The 20,740-nt window shown below is 48.7% G+C and overlaps 6 protein-coding genes across 6 annotated transcripts; 4 read left to right on the forward strand and 2 right to left on the reverse strand.

Moving 5' to 3' along the window:
- Window positions 1–422: 422 nt before the first annotated feature.
- Window positions 423–808, forward strand: PpBr36_02609 (uncharacterized protein; the record flags this gene model as incomplete). The annotated part of the gene is made up of 2 exons (XM_029889788.1): window positions 423–578; window positions 647–808. 2 exons carry the CDS (start codon window positions 423–425, stop codon window positions 806–808), a joined length of 318 nt encoding a protein of 105 aa, XP_029753916.1.
- A 1,827-nt stretch (window positions 809–2,635) lies between these two features.
- Window positions 2,636–3,029, forward strand: PpBr36_02610 (uncharacterized protein; the record flags this gene model as incomplete). The annotated part of the gene is made up of 2 exons (XM_029889789.1): window positions 2,636–2,791; window positions 2,865–3,029. 2 exons carry the CDS (start codon window positions 2,636–2,638, stop codon window positions 3,027–3,029), a joined length of 321 nt encoding a protein of 106 aa, XP_029752895.1.
- Window positions 3,030–4,877: 1,848 nt separating this feature from the next.
- PpBr36_02611 (uncharacterized protein) lies at window positions 4,878–6,884 on the reverse strand (the record flags this gene model as incomplete). The annotated part of the gene is made up of 1 exon (XM_029889790.1): window positions 4,878–6,884. The coding sequence occupies one exon, from the start codon at window positions 6,882–6,884 to the stop codon at window positions 4,878–4,880; it is 2,007 nt and encodes a 668-aa protein (XP_029752894.1).
- An 8,329-nt stretch (window positions 6,885–15,213) lies between these two features.
- Window positions 15,214–16,797, forward strand: PpBr36_02612 (uncharacterized protein; the record flags this gene model as incomplete). The annotated part of the gene is made up of 1 exon (XM_029889791.1): window positions 15,214–16,797. One exon carries the CDS (start codon window positions 15,214–15,216, stop codon window positions 16,795–16,797), a length of 1,584 nt encoding a protein of 527 aa, XP_029753067.1.
- A 958-nt stretch (window positions 16,798–17,755) lies between these two features.
- PpBr36_02613 (uncharacterized protein) lies at window positions 17,756–18,721 on the forward strand (the record flags this gene model as incomplete). Its single annotated transcript, XM_029889792.1, has 1 exon — window positions 17,756–18,721. The coding sequence occupies one exon, from the start codon at window positions 17,756–17,758 to the stop codon at window positions 18,719–18,721; it is 966 nt and encodes a 321-aa protein (XP_029753066.1).
- Window positions 18,722–18,993: 272 nt separating this feature from the next.
- Window positions 18,994–19,699, reverse strand: PpBr36_02614 (uncharacterized protein; the record flags this gene model as incomplete). Its single annotated transcript, XM_029889793.1, has 2 exons — window positions 18,994–19,372; window positions 19,428–19,699. The coding sequence occupies 2 exons, from the start codon at window positions 19,697–19,699 to the stop codon at window positions 18,994–18,996; spliced, it is 651 nt and encodes a 216-aa protein (XP_029752899.1).
- Window positions 19,700–20,740: the final 1,041 nt, after the last annotated feature.

Raw genomic sequence — 20,740 nt, forward strand, 5'->3', positions numbered from 1 at the left:
AAAATCCTTGCATGCTAAGTTTTACATATCAATAGATAGACGTTAGGTTATGCCATGTTTCACTCGGTTTTAAAACTTATTTCTAAGTACCTAGTAAAACTTGTGACGGCGAAATGTCAATCACGGGCATTTTTCGAGCCCCTTAAAAATATTTCATTTATGGGACCCTGACAAGGCTTCCATCTGAGCTTCGAAAGTATTTAAACCTCCCTATAAGCTTGTCAAACGACAGAAGGTTGCAACAACCATCATGAATAATAGTTCATAAGCGACCAAGTTTTTGACAAACAATCGCTTGTTCTCTTCCAACACGATATTTGTCTTCTGACTAAACAATTATATTTTTCCATAACTTGCTCAACCCCTTGACCCTTCCTCCAAATCACTGCTTTGTCAGTTAAGGGAAATAAGAAAGAAAAAAAATGCGGAGCATTCTTTTCGTCCTCCTTTTGGCCCCGGCGGCTGTTCTTTCGATTGACATAATTGTCGGCAAACCTACAACCGGAAACCAGTGCTGCAACAAGGGTACCCCAGACGAAAGCGATACTTGCGGAAAGCAGGGCCTGAACTCCTATTGTGTAAGTTGTTGACATTTTTAAATGGCAACAAACCAAGGGACAGGACATCTCGACTGACATTTTCGCAGTGTTGCCATAAAAGAAACGATGAAAAAGGCGGGTGCCAAGGCCCCGAAGGGATAGAAGGCTACCCGGACGGACGCACAGTTTTGTCCTTTGCGACGGGCGGATGCCACACGGTAAATTCCGTGGGCGATAATTTGATTGGATTTATCGGCTGCGCGAAATGAGCTGGTTGAAAGGGAATGGAATTGATAATGGGGGGATCTGGGTTTGGTGATGGATAATTGATAGACTATTGTGTAGTATGTGTACGGATACACACGTGTATTTTGTGCCACACAAGTGCAACAGCCCTTTTATAAAGGATTAATTCCTTCAAGATACTTTTCACCATTTCCCAATCAATCAAGTCCAAACTCTCAATTCCCCAACTTTTCTTCCCGACAGTCATACTCTATCCATATTGCACGAAGATTCGACGCTCCCAACGGAGCTAATTGGCGACGTGTCAGTATTTCGAATTTCCGCAAGAGTTAATGGCCGGTGCTTTCCATGCTCGAGCCCTAGGAAGACAAGACCATGATAGAAAAACCACCAATGAACCGATCCAAAATCGTCGATTGACGTCCACATACGACTTTTGCGTGATATTATATTTGGGTATACTGAAATGCAGGACAGCAATTTGAGTGTACTGATGGGGCATCCTTGCATTCGTTTGGTATGCTTATATTCGCCTACCCACTCACCTGGTAGCCTTGGTTTGATCTCCAAGATCAAAAATCCTTTTGCATCTTCCAGCCACACTTGTAAATATTTATAGGCTTTTAGACGGGGATCGGATGTGCAGGTGTTTGACCCACTGGTGCTTGAATCGAAAAGTTACGGATTTGAGAAGGGTGTAGTTATTTCAACACCAAGTGGATCCCTCTACAGTGCGGTTCGTTTTACAAGTACAAAAAGCCCAACAACTGCGAAACGACATGTCCCACCCACACACTCATCTGCAGGGGTAATGGATCCGGGTACCCACGTGATCATCTAGCCAACGCACGCGCCGGGCCCCTTTTGTAACAACGCCAACAACGCCAAAAAGAAGCTATTTACACCGCCCTACCGCACCAAAAACCATATTTAGAAAAGTTTTCCTTTTTTAAACAAGAAACCCTATTAAACTCTGCTAGTTTTCACCGTAGCCGAAAGCTACGGGATTGTAGTGCACAAGTGACAAACGTTCTCCCACGGCCTCGTGTAGCCAACCTGCCAACCTAATTACCTACCGTTGCGCCCATGGCAATCCTGCAATCACGTGAAAACGGAAATTCAAAATTGCATTGTTATCGCAAACGGTTAATTGGGAACAGCTTCTTTATTTTTATTTTTATTTTTTATTTTTTATTTTTATGAAATAACAACCCCTAGACACCCTAGCCACATGGTGGGACATGTGGCTTCGCAGTTGTTAGGCACTTTGTACTGTAATACGAAACGCACTGTAGACGTATCCACTTGAGATTGATTTATGTTCCCGGTGTTAAAATATCTACACCCTTTGAGAATCTCGCTAAAGATATTTTCGAATTTACAGTTCAGATGGATTAATTGGGGAAGGGGGGGCCGGGGTTTGCTTGACGAATCAACCTGCGGCTTCATTCCACTTGGGCAGTGTTAAAGTGAAACACGTCCTTATAGAGAGCATGAACATTATTTCTGTTTACATCTGAAACGAAAACCATATCGACGCTTCTTATTATGGATTTAATAAAATAAACATCACAACCTCGATTTCTCCAGATTATTTAAGTCGGCCCTCGGAAGAGTTCTTTGACGTCTTTTCTCCTCTATCATCGGCTTTCAACTGCTTCACTAGCCATTCTGGGACGAGCCCCTCAGTCATTCTTTCACCTAATAATTTTGGACAAACTCTTCAATCATTCTTTCACCCTGACAGTTCTTGGCGAACTCTTCATCCATTCCTTCGATTTTCTGAATCCCACCATTATTAGTTTTATTCAAGTATTAGCTCTGTTGAAATTCAAAAACCCTGCTCGAAAATGCATCCCTTTTTCCTTCTCTTCGCCGTGGCCCCTGTTACCGTTCTTGGTAGCAATATTACACTCGGCAGAGGTTCCCTCGGTGGACGATGCTGCGATAATGGCACTACCGACGCTTCTGACATCTGCTACCTCATAGATATGAATTCTTATGGTGTAAGTTGTGTTTATCCGCGGAAAACAAGAAAGAAACTTGGGCTGTACGAGAAGTTTAACTTTCTTTTTACAGTGCACGGATGTGAGCAATTCTGAAAAGCATGGCTGCGACTCGGACCGGCTGAAAAACTGGTGGATTGGACGCGATGTTGTATATTTCGTTCCCGGCAGCGAAGTAATTCACACTAATCAAGATAACCACGACTTGGAGATTGGATTCGTTGCATGTGCAAAATAGTGTTATAGCAGAGCGTCGGAATGGATCTGGGAGCTATTTAATTGAGTAAAATTCGCTGCCTAAATCACAAGCTTCGAACAAGTGCCTCATTCATCTCAGCGTCCGTCCCGTTTAACAAGACTCTTCAAGTTGACTTGCTTTTGCCTTGGAGAACACTGCCCAAGGAATGATATACGTTGTTTATCTTGTTCATAGGTCATAGGCAGAGTGGTTCACGCCTTTCCGCCTCCCACTGCTGCAAAAACCTGCCAACAGCCACACGGTCGCGGGTTATTTAACTATTAGCCCTCGCGACTCGGAGTTACAAGGGCCCGGTTGTATTTGTTGGAAAGCACACCACGGTACCTATTGGACAGCTAGTCAGCCCTGCAACGCGAACCAGTCCAGCGGATTCTATCCTAGCGCATGTAGGTCTTGGGGCCCAGCCAGACCAAATCTCGCTCATGAATGTTAGACTCGGCCCCTCATTTCCGCTCCAGAGCCCATTGTCTTCAAAGTTTCCGACTCATCTCTCTCTCTGATGAGCCGTTACGCGCCCAAAGGGTTTTCAACTCCTCCACAGAAAATTACATGATTTACACAGGCTGGCTCAGTCCCCGGGCAGGCCATCGAATGCTCGAGTCTGTGACTTTTGGAATTAGACTAGGCCAATGGGGCGCGGAAGCCTGTATCTGCTCTGGGGCCTTTGAGATGTTCCTGTTACAGAGCTTTCTGTTTTGCGAGACCCATCTATGAATTGATTGTGAGCTTCTTGCGTCTGTATAAAGGTACGAGCGTCTGGGCCGCAAGCAGAACTACATGTTAGTATTTGCCTAAAATGTAAGGCACCGGTCGTTTTCCTTAACACCCCTGTTTACAGATAGTAAGGGCTTTTCTTTTACAAACAGCCACATCCTAATACATTAGTTCATCAGTTCCCTTTACCACTCGATTTTTCAAGTACCCAATACCCTCATCAAGCAGCATATTTACCTTTGCACTTTCAAATGGCGTTGACACTACTTAATGTGATACAGACAATTTCAAAACGCCAACAACCTGTGGCCAGCGTCACCAATCATGCAAAGGAACGAGGGAGCCGAAACGGCTAGGACCGGAAACAACTGAACGCCGAGGAGAGCCGTCGGACAGAATGCGCGAGCATTTAACGGTGAAGGCGTTGAAGACGTGAGGAAGTGCGTTTCAAAGACTCGCAAGGCACCATCAACATCTGGGACAAGATCTGTGAGGAGAGGCACATACCACCGGGATTTTAAGCCGCGAGCGTTAATTGGGATGATCCGGGCAACTGATCTGGCGCCAAACCTCCCCTCCCACACCCAACGTCCCTGGCAGAGTGTATCTGCACAACAGCACAGGCGGGAAATGACAACCTTCGTCATCTGGAGGGTTCAAACAAGGAAAAATCTAGTGCAAACTCAAAATACTCTGGCAAAAACGAGAACTCGCTGAGCGATATGCGAGGCCATAAGAAACATGATTGAAATTCAACATTTCACCCCAAATTCTGCTATTTGGCGAAACCTCCCTGTGACTACTTTGAAAAGTTGCCATCTATCAACGACTTGCCCAGCTGTTCTCGTGCGTCGATGTAAACAACCTAGCCCCGGGCCATGTCTCGACGGCATCCCCCCCGTCGACAAAGTTGCTGCAAGATCTGGTGCCCGGATTATTGTATAAGCGGAGCCGCTGCGCTGTTATCACGCTCCATACGGGAGTCAATTGGACAAAGTAAACAAGCGAGAAAAGTCTATTCCCAATAATAATAATAATAATACATTTCATTATCATTACTCAAATCTCTCAAAACACCACCATCCTTCTCTGTTTAATCAGGCCGTCGGCCATCTACCATCCGACCCACCAGGTGTAGTTGTTGGTCTGCTCGGGACTGTCCCAAACCAACGGCGAGCTCGAGTTTTCGGGGCGCTGGGTCCAAGCCTTGGCCAGCCCCTTCCAGAGCTTGACATCCTTCCACTGGGCAGTCTCTGCTGCTCCATCTGCGCGCTTGGTCTTCTTGCTCCCGCACTTGCCCAGCCCGAGCTCGCCGGCAAAGAAGCTCAGGGCGGTGCTGTCGGTGCGCACGGGGTAGATGCGGCTGGTGAGGGCGAAGCGGTCGTTGACAAAGACCTCGAGCAGCGACTTGTCCAAGACGACGGTGAAGTTGATGTCCTCTACCGTGCCGTCGACGCTCTTGTAGGGCACAAAGTGTCCCTCGTGCGTGTGGTTGGTGAATAAGCCGGTGAGCGAGCTGCTGTGGTCGCGGTGCACGCTGATGGTCTTGGCCGCCGCGTCGTAGACGATGCTGGTGTACTCGGAGTTGTCGGGACTCTGCGCGATCACGATGCCCGCGGTGCCGTTGGAGGCAGTCAACGTCGCCGACAAGACGTAAGAGTCGCCCACGTTCTCCGAGACCTTCTTGGGCGTGCCGGCCGTCACGGTGGCGACGTCAAACGTGTTCAAGGCCGCGCCCGCCTTGAGCTGCTCGAAAACGTCGGGCAGCGGCCTGATGCCCAGGGTTTGGGCGGTGAAGGCGCCGCCGTCCTCGGGGATCCACTCGTTCCCGTCGACGTAGTCGTGCTTCTGCACGCCCGGCTTCTCGAGGAGGAAGAGCTCCAAGGGCAGGGTGATGGCCCCCGCGTAGCCCATGGCCCTGCCGAGGGGAAGCATGCTGGGTTCCTGGATGTCCTCGTCTGCCCAGCCCCACATGACGCGCCTGCCCTGGTTGCCCTTGCGCGAATCGACGAACGAGGCCTGAGCGTAGGACAAACCCCAATCCACGGCGCCGCCGGACGAAGGCTTCAGCTCGACGCTGCCGTTGGCGCGGGCGGAGAGGCCACCGCGCGCCCAGATGGCCCACCGCTCGCGCAAGTGGCGCGTCGTGTTGCCGCCCTCGGCGCCCGTGGTTATAAAAAAGGCGCCGTTGTCGCTGCCGTTCGCCTTGAGTTCGAACAGACCGCTGACCTCAAAGTTGTAGCCGAAGGAGCCCGTAACGTCTGGGTCGCCCAGGCTGGCGTTGACGGCGGGCTCCCACAGGGCGCCAAGGAAGGTCCAGTTGGTGAGGTTCGAGGCCGGAGCTGCGTAGAGCGGCATGCGCGGGCCGAGGAATCCCGGGCGGGCGGCACCGGGCAGCTGGACCGGGACGTCGGGGCCCTTGAGACCTGAGCCCAGGACGGCGTAGTAGTGCGGCTCCGAGACGTTGCGAATGGCGTCCAGATCGGGGTTGGGGAAAAAGGAAGGGTCGCGGAAGCCGGTGACGTTCCAGCCTTCGGGAGGGCCGGGAATCACGATGCCTTCCTCCTGCCAGGTCAGGCCGGCGTTCTTGCTGGTGAACAGGGCCTGAACCTCGGTGCCCGGCTGGTATTTTAGTTTCCAGTTGGTGGGTAGGCGGTGAATACCAGTGAGAAAGGTTAAAAGGGTCCCGTCTTCCTCGCCTCGAAGGTTTACCGACTGGGTGGTTCCGGTAAAGACGGACAAGGGGGAGGTCTTGTAGTGGGAAGAAGGGAAGGAGACGGCAGAGTCGTTTTCCCACCCCCCGACGTCAGTCCAGTGGAAAAGGTCCTTGGAAACGGCGTGGCCCCACGAGATGTTACCCCAGTTGGCGTGGTTTGGGTGGAACTGGTAGTGAAGGTGGTACGTATCGGTGATCGGGTCGTGAACGGCACCACACGGGTCATTCATCCAGCCTGCGGGCGAGATGAAATGCGAACGAGGCCTCCACCGCGAAAACAAGCTGTTGTTGCCCGCCTTGTTCAGCACCCAGTCGGCAGTCAATGGTTCGGGGACCGGAGGAGCTTGAGCGGTGGCAGACGACACGAGCGCGAGAAGCGCAGATGACACAAAAGTGAACTTCATCGTGCTTGTGTGTTATTGACGAGGGACGGGGGGCGGAACAGATCACGCTCGACAACGACAGGGCGGAGGAGGGTGGTGAGAAGACGGGAAGTCCGAGCCCATGCGAACAAGACTCGACATGTCGATCTTTTTGTATTTTTTTTTTTTTTTTTCCTTCTTTGTTTTCTATTTGCTCGGTATCCAAGATTAACTTTGCTCCGCATGTGCCGCAGCAAAGTTGCATCCTCTAATTTTGCACTCGAGTCAGTAAGAGTACGACTTTTTCACCGGAATCCCCAGCTTTCCTCAGCAGATGCGGGGAACATTGCGGGGCCATGGACTCCGGTGTCTTGGGCGGTGAAATGACGCATGGGATTAGCATCAATGTTCCTGCCGCCGACTCGGTCATTTTGCGGAGACGGTCAAGGGTATATGCGTGGTTGACTGTGTGGGAGACTGGGCGTTGTTTGCAACTTGTTTTGTTTACCCGAGTTCGCTGACCTCGTGAGAACTCTAGCGCAAAATCTCTAGGGAGTCTTTGCCATACTAAACCAGCAACTTTCAACTTTTCGGCATTCAAGATCAAGGTGACACCAGTTCATGACGTCGTTCTCTGACCTTCCACAGAACTTAGCGGCTTGCGCCTGAGTTGGAGATGTTGGGGGAGCCCTGCCGTGCCGTCAAGGTGGGGATAAAAAAAGACGGACACAAAAAATGCAAATTCTTTTTACTTGATTTTATTGTCGATCGCTCATATTGCCCCAGGCACAGCAGGTATGTTAGTAGGAAAACCTCTATCACCTAAAAACAATAACGGGCACGATTGCCAATTTTCACTTGGCAAGTCTTTTTTTTTTCTTTTTTTTTTTTTTTTTTCCTCATTGATTGTTGGAACAATTACTGTCAGCGTGACTCTGTCACCCCACTCGCCGCGCCTGCCCCTTACGGCTCTCTGTCCTCGGTGGCCTTCAAATACCCACTTCTTTCTCCACGCCAAGAAGCCGTTGCCGTGGTTTGCCACACTGAGCAAAATTCAGTCCTAAATCCTCGGGCTCGGAAGTGTGGTGTACCGTCAGGGTGCGCAACCCGCTTGATGCCTAAAGTTATGGCAAGGGACTCGTCAAATAAAGTTGGTTCCTAGCAGACCGACTGTTACGTAACGACAAGGTCTGGATCTACGTCGACCGTGAAAAATTGTTGCAGTACATTGTACCACGGGTGACGATAGTCCTAGCCGATAACTCGTATGCTTTCGCGTCAAACCCCGGTTATTTTATATAAAAATATGATCAGGTGACCGTTCTCCGAGTGCGAACTTCAATGCTGAGCCTGTTTGCATGTGTACAACATATTTCAGGGCAGGCATGTCGTTTCCCGTTGCATCTCAGCATTTTTCATTTTAAGAAAAAAAAAAAAAAAAAAAAAAAACGCATTGATCCCAATGACTCAAACCGTAGATCGAAATAGCTTGCCGAAAAGATGGGATCCTGTCCCAAATATTCGGTACCGACAAAATGCCAACCTGGTGACGGTGTGATTAGAGCATTTTTCCAAGCCAATTTTGTCATCGCGTTAGCAATGCCTTGCTTCGCATGATTGGCATTCCCCAACAAACCGGTGACCGTTTATTATATACATTGTGAGTGTAATTAACCGTCACTTTACTTTTCCCCATTTCCGTGATCTCGAAACGTGGTCATCACGTGCAAGTCAAATAGGCTCGTTCTCATCCACAAGCAGCCCGGTATTTCCGCCAGATGAACATTTTGTGATAAAGTGGGAACAGCAATCATGGTTAACCCTGCGGATCGTGCATCACAGGTACGCGAGTTTTTACTTCATTATGTAAGGGAGTTAAGAAGATGTTTGGTTCGCGACGTGCTGAGCTCCTGTCACAAATCCACAATTAATAATGATGAACATTGGTACGCTATATGCCTAGCAACAAGTTTATTCAAAAACTTGTAGCTTTCACGTCTGGCCAATAATGGCCTCATTTCGCCAAGCCGACGGCTCGGTCAAGCGGGGCCCAGCCGGTAAACAACCTCGTGATACACTGGCGCCCCTGGATATTGCTTTGCTCGCGTGACTCGTCAAAGAGCAACGCCTAGACATTGTTACGCAACATTTCAAAAATATTTATGTTTATTGTTCCTTGTAATTTTGCATCAGAGACTTTTCCTCCAACAGGAGTGAGACTATATACCCAGTTGATAGAGTTTATCTCGCTCACGTGCTTCACTTTGTTATGGCCGTTACAACGCTCCCGATAAACTCATACTTGTTGCAAGAGCACTTCAAGGTAACGAACTGGCTACCCATGACGATCTGAACAAGCTCCAAATCCAGCATTTATGGCGAATGTCTCTCCCTCCAGCCAGCTGGATCCGCGAGTCGACGAATCCACTGAGGCAAGGTGCTGTAAAACTTGCATTGATTCGTCCAACTGTCATCGGGGCTCAGCTCGCCAACCTCAGCGAACAAGCGCAATTAAAGTTCGTATTTACTCAGAGGCCGGCGAAAACTGAGTTTCGGAAGCCGAGTAATTCAGCCCTATCCGAATCATCCAAACGTAGTCGAGTCGTTCGTCGTTTTCTTTTCTGGGCCGGTGGGACATTCGTTATGTCCATTGTAGGAACGGGATGTCGTGTTTTCTTTGCGACAAAGGCCACTACTCTCGGTTTCATTTTTCCGGCGAGAGCTGCCTTTTCGACGAACGGTGCAAGAATTCGTCGATCCAATTTTGGTCAGGTTGGGCACTCGGCAGTTGGTCTGGGGTCCGCCGTAAACGGGCCTTTAAAGTATGCACATTGCGGGCTGCGCCGGCAAATTCCCGCGGGAATTATCCTTCAGGATTAACTCGCGTTTGTCGCGACGGTTATAGTTTATTGCACGTTATTGACAAATGATGATTGGCCTTGGCATCCATAGTTGTCGCCGTGTTCCGAAACTTTCTGTTTAGCAAGCGAAGCGTTTGTGGACTTTCCTCTTGATCTAAAGGGGCTTTTTCTGCAATGTCTCATATCCCCGTTTGGTTATTCGTACGCCTGATTTCTACCGTTAATATTGCGCCTAAATGCGTTTAATTTTATTCTAATGGCATTAATATTAAAACCATCCAGGATGACTACCAACAAGGGTAGCTGTTAGGCAAAAATCTGGTGACAATTGAACCAAGCTAGGTTTAGTGAAAAATTGTAAAGAAAGACTAATGATGAAGAACCGAAAGAAATGTAAATAACCATTTTTGCAGATATTTGTAGCATTTTTATTGAAAATATTCCCATGTTTAGCGGAAAGGAAAGACAATGAGCGATTTACCTTTTAATTTTGTAGTGCTAAGATTGAACCGCTTTCGCAATGAATATGCAGTACCCGAGGTTAGGCTCTCTGGCCTATTTTGTACATTAATGCTGCTCTCAAACTTTGCTTCTGTGTTAAATGAGTCAAGCAAATGGAGGCTTCTTGAGACTTAGGCTGTACGGGTTAAATATAGAATGATTATACTTAATATGCTACTAATTTTAACTTGAAGGTACTCCTTTTCTTTTTTATATGGTCTGGGACTCTTTCTGCCGCTAATTATACTCCTTTTATTAGCTGCATTATTGTCACCTGCTACGAAGTTGCGCAAAATTACTTCGCACTGAAAAGAGGACTTTGACTTTTTTTCTATTTCCTTTTTACCACTATGCGTCTCAATACCCCTGTCAACGCCGCCACCCTGGCCTAAGGCATTTCGATACCCATGGGGGCCCGAAAAGCATGTTAAAGGGCCAGTGGGCTTTTGGCCCACGAGCCCGTGGCTTTCTGTACTGTGGGATTTGTAGTTGTCCAACCGAAATGATCGTAAAGTTACATGCCCCACAACGTGCAAATAAGCCGCGGGCCGTGAGATTTTTGTAAATTTTGGCCCATGGGCCCACGGGGGCCCCGTGGGCCCCCGCGGCGGGTTTTGGCATGCCTTCCCCCCTGTGTGGCGTAGGTTCACCACATAGATAACCCCAGGCCACTTGCCACGTCACCCTTTGTCTATACTGGACATTATCTGCACCTGCGCACAGGTTTGTCAGAAGTGGTGATCAAAATGAATATTGAGTGCCAAGCTGGACAAATTAAAGGATTTTTCGGCTCCAAGCATAAGTTGGGACGGTCTCATGCTAAGTATAATACTGTTAGAATGAGTTAGATTTGATAGGCAATCAGGAGTGGCATCGATAGACTCATCTATCTTACGAGGAGGAATTGGAGGTTGAGGCTGTCTGAGTGTTGCATTGGGAACTTGATTAGGTTACGCTCCATTTATCGGATCAGGAATTCACAGTTTTTAGAGTTCATGAAACAATGCACCTAGACAGAAAAATGGTTAAAAACGACAATACAGCAAATGCTAACAGTGGTAAATAGATAGTGCGGTTTCCTCACTTTATTTTCTCTCGCGCTCGTTGAAAAGGATGTTGTCTACAATTTGTTTCAATATAAGGGTTTGCTCGGATCCATGGTGGCTTATGCGAGGCACCTGTATTGCACGTGAATTCGAGTGACTAAAGATTTTAACTAAAGCGTAATAGCTATTTATACCTTTGTATGTAACAGATCAATTATAATTAATTCATTTACGTTATAATTACTTACAAAGCTCAGTCAACAGGTACGTTAGTAACTGAGCTAGTATGAGCTTGCTTATTGCAACTGGCGAAAGTTGGGAAGATTCTGGTGCTAGTGCAACTCGTGTATGGTTTAATTCAAAGGAGTGTCATCCCACCGGAGGAGGTAAAAATGTTGTCGTAATATTCATTAAAAATATTTCGTTGCTTATCGTGAAGCATTGATTTGGGATAATTGTGGTGTAAGTTGATGGGTTACTAACTTCCACGGACCAATTGCAGCCTTTGTATATAATTTAAATGTCATACCTAGAGAACTAAACGGATGTATGAATAGGGTTTTGAAATTTGAAGTGTTTACACGAAAATATACTATTTGTTTAGTTGTTGTACTTTGAAATCTTGCTCCGGCTCTTATAAATGGATAAAATACGATATAATAGAGCGCAATTAAGGACTAGTTTCCTTTATATATGATAGTCTTCCTTGCATTCCCCTATCATTAAACTTTTTATGAATGTCAACCTGGGCTTAGCTGTAACTTGAAGCTTATTGATAGACTGGAGATGCAGAGCTAGGGCAATCCACGTATATTGTGAGGTATCATCTCATATAGTTAATTATTATAGTTAAGTACTTTAATACTTCAGATATCTGCGAAAACGAGGGCTTGAATTTGTTATGTAAGCTTTGTTACACTTGATCTTTTGAAAAGTGCGACTTGAAACTAGAAACAAATCTGCTCTATATACTTTATGGTCAACCATTAATAAAATTCTTTCCAGATATGCACATATTGGAGAGTTTTAAATATGTCTATTTACATGGCTTTAGGCCCTATATAAGTAAGAGACTCATGTAATTGCTGTTGTATGTAGACCAGACATTTGAGGATTGCTGCAATCGATAAAAAAAGCTAGTAAAAGGATATTTTAAGTACCGTTTACTTTTTGATAGCAGCTACGTGGTACTAAAGCAACTAAAAAAGTTTTATTACCTTGTTAGCACGGTGTTCTTGTGAGTAAATTTAGAACTTTGAATCTATGTTAAGACTAAGGCATTCCAAAACCCACCCACGGGGGCCCGAAAAGCCTATTGAAGGGCCCACGGGCCCAAAGCCCACGAAACCGTGGGTTTTTTTTTAACTGTGGGATTGGCATTTATTAAAATAAAATATATGTAAAACTGTATGCCCCATAACGTGCAAACAAGCCGCTGGCCGTGGGCCTTCGATAAACTTTCGCCCACGGGCCCCCGTGGGCCCCCGTGGCGGGTTTAGGAATGCCTTAGTTAGGACGATGGGAATGTAATCTGCTTTCATGCAAAATAGTCCGTAAGACAGCCATTCGCATAAGTAATAGACTAAGGCTGCGGTTAAATTTACAAACATGTCAATTACGCTTTATGCTACGGGTAAGCGCTTATCAGCTTATAATAGTATAAATGCAGCGGTTACTTGTCCCACTCTCTAACGCTGTAACTGTGATAAATATCCATTCGAACTTGTATTACTGAGGATCTTCACCATCTGTAGTTGCATTATACTTAGCTATCGGTCCTAACACTTTACAAAATATGGCGTTATTCCGCCCGGTAGATATGCCACAATTCTCTGGCTCCCATCCTAAACTCCACGACCATAAAGATTGGAACAATTTGAATATTATTCCAGCCGTAGCCCCCGTTTTATCGGGAGCTGATGTTGGTACGGTGAGTATTCCGCAGAAGAACAAGAACATTTCTGAAAGTTGTTTGTAACTAAGCGAGTGAATTACGCTTGCACGCCGCAGGAAGGTAAACCTCTGACCAAGCGCGTTTACATTGAAACAAAGAGTCGTTGTTCGCATGATCAATTGGAACAGATTACTGAAGCCTTAGAGAGGTAATTTGATCAGCCCAGACTCTGAAACTAGATTGGTAGCCAACCTGATACATCTCCAGATGTGCCAACATAGCCTCTTGGGCTTGGAATGCTACCCTGGAAAAAGAGGACTTGGCCGCCGAATTCTTCAAGACCAGGGATCCCGAGGCTATGGGGAATGTCCGAAGCAACTTCTTAAAGATTCACCAGGAATGCAAAATGCGAAAGAGCGGCAAGGCAGATATCTCTCTCACCTGCTACGATTTTAGCAATTTGTGCTTATACGACAGCGGGGAATCGAAGAATCTAGCCTATGCACGATATACAGATCACAGAATAGTTTTATGTCCCGGCTTTTTCAGGCTGAGCGGCACTGGCAAGGGACGCAGCGCTAGGTTTCAAGACACGACAATGGTTCATGAAATGACACATTTGGCGCTCAGTAAGTAACGCTCCACATCCAGTAGTTGCCAAGGTGAAAATAGCGAGATTTTCAACCGAGTGCTAACTAGAAGTCACATTGTAATAAACTGCAGATTTCAAAGATGTTGCTTACGAGTGGACAGGGATTCAAAAGTAAGGCTTAATGGACATTGCGACTGTTAGACCAGAAGTGCATGTTAACAACTTTGTCCCTACTCCAGGCTCAGCAGTGAAGAAACACTCAAGAACCCGGATACCTATGCTATCTTTGCACAGTGTGCTGCAGGCAGATGCTAAGCAGCCTTGAACGTTCAAACGAGGACTGCCTATGCCAGCAAGCTGCAGCAAATCTGGTCATTCCTAATGAGCGAGTACGATGGGACGTGATTTGGTAATGTCGCTTGTGCTGAATGGGTAAGTTGAGCCTTCAAAGTTCAAAGTCGAGGAGCATGTCTAAGGGCTATTTTTGTAAAATCACATAATACGCACGGATGGTCTTTTAGACAGCAAGTTTGAGTGTAAAGCCAACCAAGACAGTACTTTCTGAATAAATCGCATGTTTTCTTTTCTTTTCTTTTTTTTTTTTTTTTCTTCTTTCTCTCTCTTTTCCTAAAAATACACAGAAGGTCAGCCAATGACCTGGAGACCACTGCATACGCCCAATCCGAGCAAAGAGCCAGCGGTAAATTTCAAATACTGTTATAGGTAAATGGAAAATGACAGGAAACAGGCCGTTGGTAATGGCAAATAGCGGTCTCTGTCCAATCACTCCTGTCATTGTGGTCTCTTGTCAAGCTTGGTGGAGATGAATGTTGCAAAGAAGGACTAGATCATATGGAAAACAGAGTGTTTGAAGTGACCAGTCATTGTTCTTGTCCCTTGACAAGCAGTCGTGTTTGTGTGGCTCATTCTTCATAATGATGAAAATGGGACTGAAGCATCCGCGAACGATTCCTTGTCTTGGCAAGAGGTCCACTTAGATTTGACAGCTGGATCATAGTCATTATTCATTGGGGATTGGTGGGATGTCCGCCTGACCACTTTATATAGCAACACACTCCCCGCCCCTATCCTTGAGGATTTTTTTTTTGACGACGCTAGTGACGTACGCCAACCGATGGTCCCTTGAGACGATCCACTACATGCATGCGACGAGTCCGTAAAAGGTATGTAGGGAGTTATCACATTTGGACAAGAATTTATGCTGGTGCTGTTGGCCCAATCACATTGGCGGGATATCAATGTAGCGACAAAAGTTCCACTCCGACTATTCTCAGGTGGTTCCGGTACCGGCAGGTCGGTAGCGACGAGGCAGGGTGGAGAGAGAGGCTTGGGATGGTGGCAAAGTAGAGACTTTTTGTTCTTCTCCACCGATGTTTCCTTGCGGTGCTTTCCTTATTCTCTCTTTTTTTTTTTTTTTTTTTTTTTTTTGTTCAGGATCACCTCGATCGAATCCAAGATGAAGCCAAAATGTCCAGGCTATGGAGCATCTCTTCGGCCGTCCCTCCCTACCTCGGCTATCTTTCCGGATGTCACCTACTCATTGGCTGTCTTTATCCTCCTCCTCCTCCTCCTCCTCCTCCTGCTCCAGTTGTTTCTGAAGCTCTTCTTGGCTCCTGTGCGCAGGCCAGACTTGTCTGATATACCGGGCCCATGGTACACCCGCGTCAGCCATGTTTGGTTCTTCTACCAACGCTGGCATCGCCGCCTGGCCCCGGCCTCGCATGCCATCCTGCTTTCCCACGGCGACGAAACCAACGGAATCGTCCGCCTCAGCCCCACCGTCGTCCTGCTCAACGATACGCCGTCCCTCAAGGCCCTCTTCGGCAAGCAACATGCCACCACCGGCACCAAGATCGTGCGTGCCCTGAACCTGGGCGGCCACAGCTGGAGCATCATGGTGCCCGAGTTGGACCTGGTTAGAGGTCGCAGGCAGGCGGTACAGGAGGCGACCAGAGAGACCAATATGCAGCAGTGGCAGGGAGTAATCGATCGTCAAGTGGGAGTACTGCTGGGTGCCCTGAGATCCGGTGGCGTTGTCGACGTCGTCAGGCCGCTGCGTATGCTGACCATCAAGGCGTCGGCCCTGACCCTCATCGGGACCGAGATTTCGGACGCCGCGACCCGCGAAGTACTTGAGGCGAACAGCCTTTTCAACCGCTGCGTAGCCAACCGCCTGTGCATGCCCGACGTCCTCGTTTCGTTTCTGGATATGCTGTCGTCGAGGGAGCACTTGCTGTCCCACACCAGACTGTTCCGCAGCCTCGGATCAGGAGCAAAACTCTTGGCCTTGGGGAAGAAGCTCAACGATCTTGCAGCAGAAAAGGGACGCAGCTTGGGCGTCCAGTCGTCAGCGCTCCATCTCCAGCGCAAGCAGATGCGCATGGAGCACGGCATCGAGGACTTGGATCTGCTGAGCGCCGACACGGCTGGCGGACTACTCGCCGGCTCCGAGACCACTGCCGCGACGCTGGCCTGGATTTTGTTTGAGCTCAGCCGTCGCCCGGCGTTGGTGGAACAACTGCGGGACGAGCTGGCCGCGGCGGAGGGTACCAACGCGAGGCCAGACCTGCTCGACGCCGTCATCAAGGAGGAGCTGCGGTACCGCGGCCCAGTGGCGCTGACTAGCAACCGCATCGTGGGAGCGGGCGGGGCGATGGTCCTCGGCGGCCGGTACTTCCTGCCTGCTGGCACCGTTGTCGTCATGCACAACCATTCGCTCAGCCGCAGGTGTCAGCACGGCAGCCATGATGTGTGGGATCCAACGCGGTGGGTGGACGCGGGTGTTCGAGCGGCTGATGGTGGTGATCGCTGCACGGCGCCGTTCGGGATCGGGATTCGGAGGTGTCCCGGGAAGACGATGGCGTGGATGGTCATGCGGATGGTGGTCACTGCTGTGGTGAGGGATTTTGTGCTGCGATGTCCGGCTGAGACTACGGATCAGACGATGGAGGCTGTCGAGTTGAACGGTAACCGGCCGCGGAGTGAGGAGTGTCGGCTGGTATTTTTTCCACGGGAGAAGCCAAAGTGTCCAGATCGTTAATGAAACCGTGTTTTGCTTGGGTGATTCCAAGGAGTGACATGGTTTGTCTGCTTTGCTTCCACATTGCGTATCATGTGGTCCAACGTCATCCTACATCGACCACCTGACTATGAGTGAAGGTGTGGAATGGCATGTCAATAATGTAAAGATGTTGCAATATCTGCCGAGCTCTTAGTAATAATGGTTGGTGAGACGCTAAGAGGCAGTTGACTAGCTTGTAAATTTTAATCCTGGTGACTCCAGTGTTTAGTTTGTGTGTCATTTGGTTCACCTTGAATCGTCAGTTCATTTATCGAAAACGGTGTTATCGACAAAACTGTTTAAAATCCACACAATTAGCTTTGATCATGCAGAAGCTGCAGAATATTGGACGTTGTGGCAAGCTTTTGGATATGACCCCTTCTTGTGTTTCCAGAAGCCGCAACCAACTTACCGGGAATTGGGTGCCAAGCGCTAACCTGACGTTCCATGCTGAGTTAGGTCTAGGGCTTGGCAAGTCCCCCCACTAATCCCCCCAAGTTCTTAGTAAAAGCAAACCATCCCAATTGGCGCTGGCCCAAGGCACCGATGGGCCAGGGCAATGAAATTCACACAAACCTTTGCTGACGCATAGCCCATCTCCAAGGGGGGAAAGCGCCATCACGCCCCCCTGGACGCTTACAGTACAGTGGCTGCTCAGCCCCCCTCTAAGAATCGCCGCGCTATCCGAATCGCATCGAGTCGATCTTCGTGTTCGTCCCATAAATAACATGGCCAGTCGCGGAATGTGCCAGTGCAGGATTCGTCCCTTTTTATTTTTTATTTTTATTTTTTGGGGGGGATCCCTGAAATTCATCTCGTTCACTGATTGAGTTTGTGAACGGAAAACGTTTCCCAAACTCTGTTTGTCTATTGCATAAACTTTGTTTGTCCGTCGCATAAACCTTGTTTGTCCATTACTCCACCCCCACTGGCAACCATGCAGATTTTACAACCCATCGCCCTGCTCGCAGCAGCATCGACGGCAGCCGCCGCCTCGTGCCCATGCTCAGCGACAACACCGCCATTCACACCAGGGGAGTTGAGCGCGGATCAGTTCACCCCCACCACCAACAGGCGTTACCGCGTCCACCTGCCAAAGTCCTACACGCAGTCCAAAAAGACACCGGTAATCTTGTCGTACCACGGCGCCGGCGGCACCATCGAGAAGCAGGTCAAGCTGGACGGCTTCACGGATGCTTTCCGCAACGACGAATACATAGTCGTTTACCTGCAGGCCCTGACCCCGAACGGCAGCGACAGGGCGCAGTGGCAGGTGGCGCCTGAGGCCAGGGACATTGACGACCTGGGCTTCACCAAGGACGTGCTGCAGATACTCGGGGGCAAGCTGTGTCTGGACGAGAAGCGCGTCTACGCCGCCGGCAAGTCGCAGGGCGGCGGGTTCGTCGGGCAGAAGCTGGCGTGCGATAAGGTGCTCAGCAAGCGGTTTGCCGCGTTTGCTCCCGTCAGCGGCGCCTACTACATCCTGGACCAGACCAGGAACACGTGCGAGCCGACGGCCGACGTCGCCATCCCCTGCGACACGGAGCGCACCGACACCCCCATGCTGGCTTTCCACGGCGGTGACGACCCGACCATCCCCTACGGCGGCGAGTTTCGGACGGGGACAAAGAGCTGCCTGCCGGACATCAGGCACTGGGTGAGGCAGTGGGCCTTCAGGGACGGGCTCAAGGGCACGCAGGTCAACTCGACCATCAAGGGGAGTCAGAACGGGGTCAAGAGCGCCTGGAAGGATGAGAGGGTCACGCTTTTCTATGATGGCGATAACATCCCGCACGACTGGCCCAGTCTGGTCGAGAATTCCGACAATGCCGGAGGACCAACGGCGGCTTTCAACGCAACAGATATTATTCTTGAGTGGTTTGGAAAGTGGGCTCTGCCTTGAAAGATTTTCTCATCCGTGCAATATTTCTTGATTTTGTTTTGTTTCTGTAGGAATAATAAACGGACGATTCTTTCAAGATACTCGCTCACGCAATTGTGTTTACTGGACAGGCCTCCCGCTGAGCCCCTTTTGACAGTGCTCAGTTTCACGTGATCGACTTTGCCGTTGAACTCAGCGAGCGCAAAGGGAACACTACCCGACATCGACATCGCTTCAGATCTTCCGCCCTTCCCCTAACTAGGTCCAAAAGCCACTCAAGACACAAAACCCCCTTAAGATGCAGCCGCAGGAGCGGTTCCATTCGTTCCCGGTTGGATAGCCCCGTTGAGAGGTCCTGGAGCGATGGTCCGGAGAGCCAGAGGTACGGCGCCATCCGAGGTGACGTTCCAACCCAACCGGAACGCCGTGCTGTCCTCACCGATCGGCACGGCGGTCCACCCCGTCTCCAACTGGCCGCTTGCGCCGACGAAGAAGAGCGTGTTTCCAAAGATTCTCATGCCTGAGGTCTCAAGAGCCGGATTCTCGGGCCCATCCTTGGGCAGGAATGTGACGAAGCCGGACGTCGTAGGGATGGCAAGTTTATCGCCTGTCTTGGCATGGGAAATGGTGTTGGCCGAGGTGTTGACTGTAAACTGGCCGTGAGATGTTGGACTTTTATGACGGCGCCGATGGGGCAGCAAAAGCAAGCAGGAGAGGGTCAAGAAACGTACTGGTGAAAAACTCGGTGTTGGGGCCAACTGTACTGTTCAAAAACACATCACCTGCGTTGCACGAGGTCTTCTGTGAGTCGTAGCCAAGCGATATGGGAAGATAGATGATTGACAAACCATTGACACGGTTTACAGCGAAACCGCCTATCTTGGAACCATAGGCATATAAACCAAAGCCTACTGGAACCATGCCATGTGAACGTCCCTGTGGCTGAGGCAGGGATGAAACGCCAACGACGGCGAGGGCCAAGATGAAAGCGCGGAGCATCTTTGCGTATGGGCACAGTGAGGGCGAGAACAAACGAGTGACTTTCAAATAGTGGTGAAAAAAAGAAGAAATTGAGATGAGATCTGAGTAAAATCTAGACGTTTGCCCCGGTAGGTAGACGGGAGTGGCCGGATATATATACATATATACACAAAGGGATTCAAAACCGCACGTGTACCGCAAGCTGCAGCGGCAGTTTGTACGTGCCATTTCCTCTATTCACATTCAAGACCCGCAAGGTCTCCGTCGAGTCAAGAAACAGTCTGTGTTTTGCAGATGTTTATCAGAACCTGACGAGGCTTATTTGCCGGCTTGCAGGGTTAGTTCTGATTGCACTATACGCAAGTTCGTAGTATAGGCAAAAAAAGTGGCACGTAGTGATCTCGGCATGTGGGAGGGAAAACAAGCAACGGGCCCCTAAGAGCCTCCCAAGCCCCACAACTGCAAGCACTTAATTCCTTGGCACCTTAGCGCAAGTCTTAAGCCCTACGCCGGGAAAAGGGGGTGATGGGGCTTAGGGGATTGAGAAAAGCTGGAAGCCCCATCTGAACCATTCCAGGCTGTTAAAGCTGGGACTCTAGGCTACCATTTACACCTGCATGCGTCAAACACCCTGAATGCAACGGTGGCCTCCCGGCGGCTGAGGGTACTGCAGCACCTGTCCAAAATGACGCAAGAATCCCAAAATCACACCAAAACTCGTGGTTTTCAACAATAAATAATTAAATAAATTCAGAATATTCGCAAACAAAAAAAAAAAAAATGTGCGATATAAAGCTTAAAACCCTATATTTTTACCACACACCAGTATTGACGAATTTTATCGTTAATTATAATCATAAACATAAACATAACCGAACAAAAGCTGAAAAAGAATGCCGTCACAGTGGATTGCAGGGGATGTAGAGGGAATGCAGTTTTCTCCAAACTTTTAACATTGTTATGTGAAAATCTTACCAATTACATAACTCACAAATGATTAAATTAAAAGTCTAATACGTACTTATCCTATTAGACTTTTATTTGATTTGCAAATGACAC

Source organism: Pyricularia pennisetigena, chromosome 3, assembly GCF_004337985.1.
Source record: "Pyricularia pennisetigena strain Br36 chromosome 3, whole genome shotgun sequence".
Classification (NCBI taxonomy): Eukaryota; Fungi; Ascomycota; class Sordariomycetes; order Magnaporthales; family Pyriculariaceae; genus Pyricularia; species Pyricularia pennisetigena.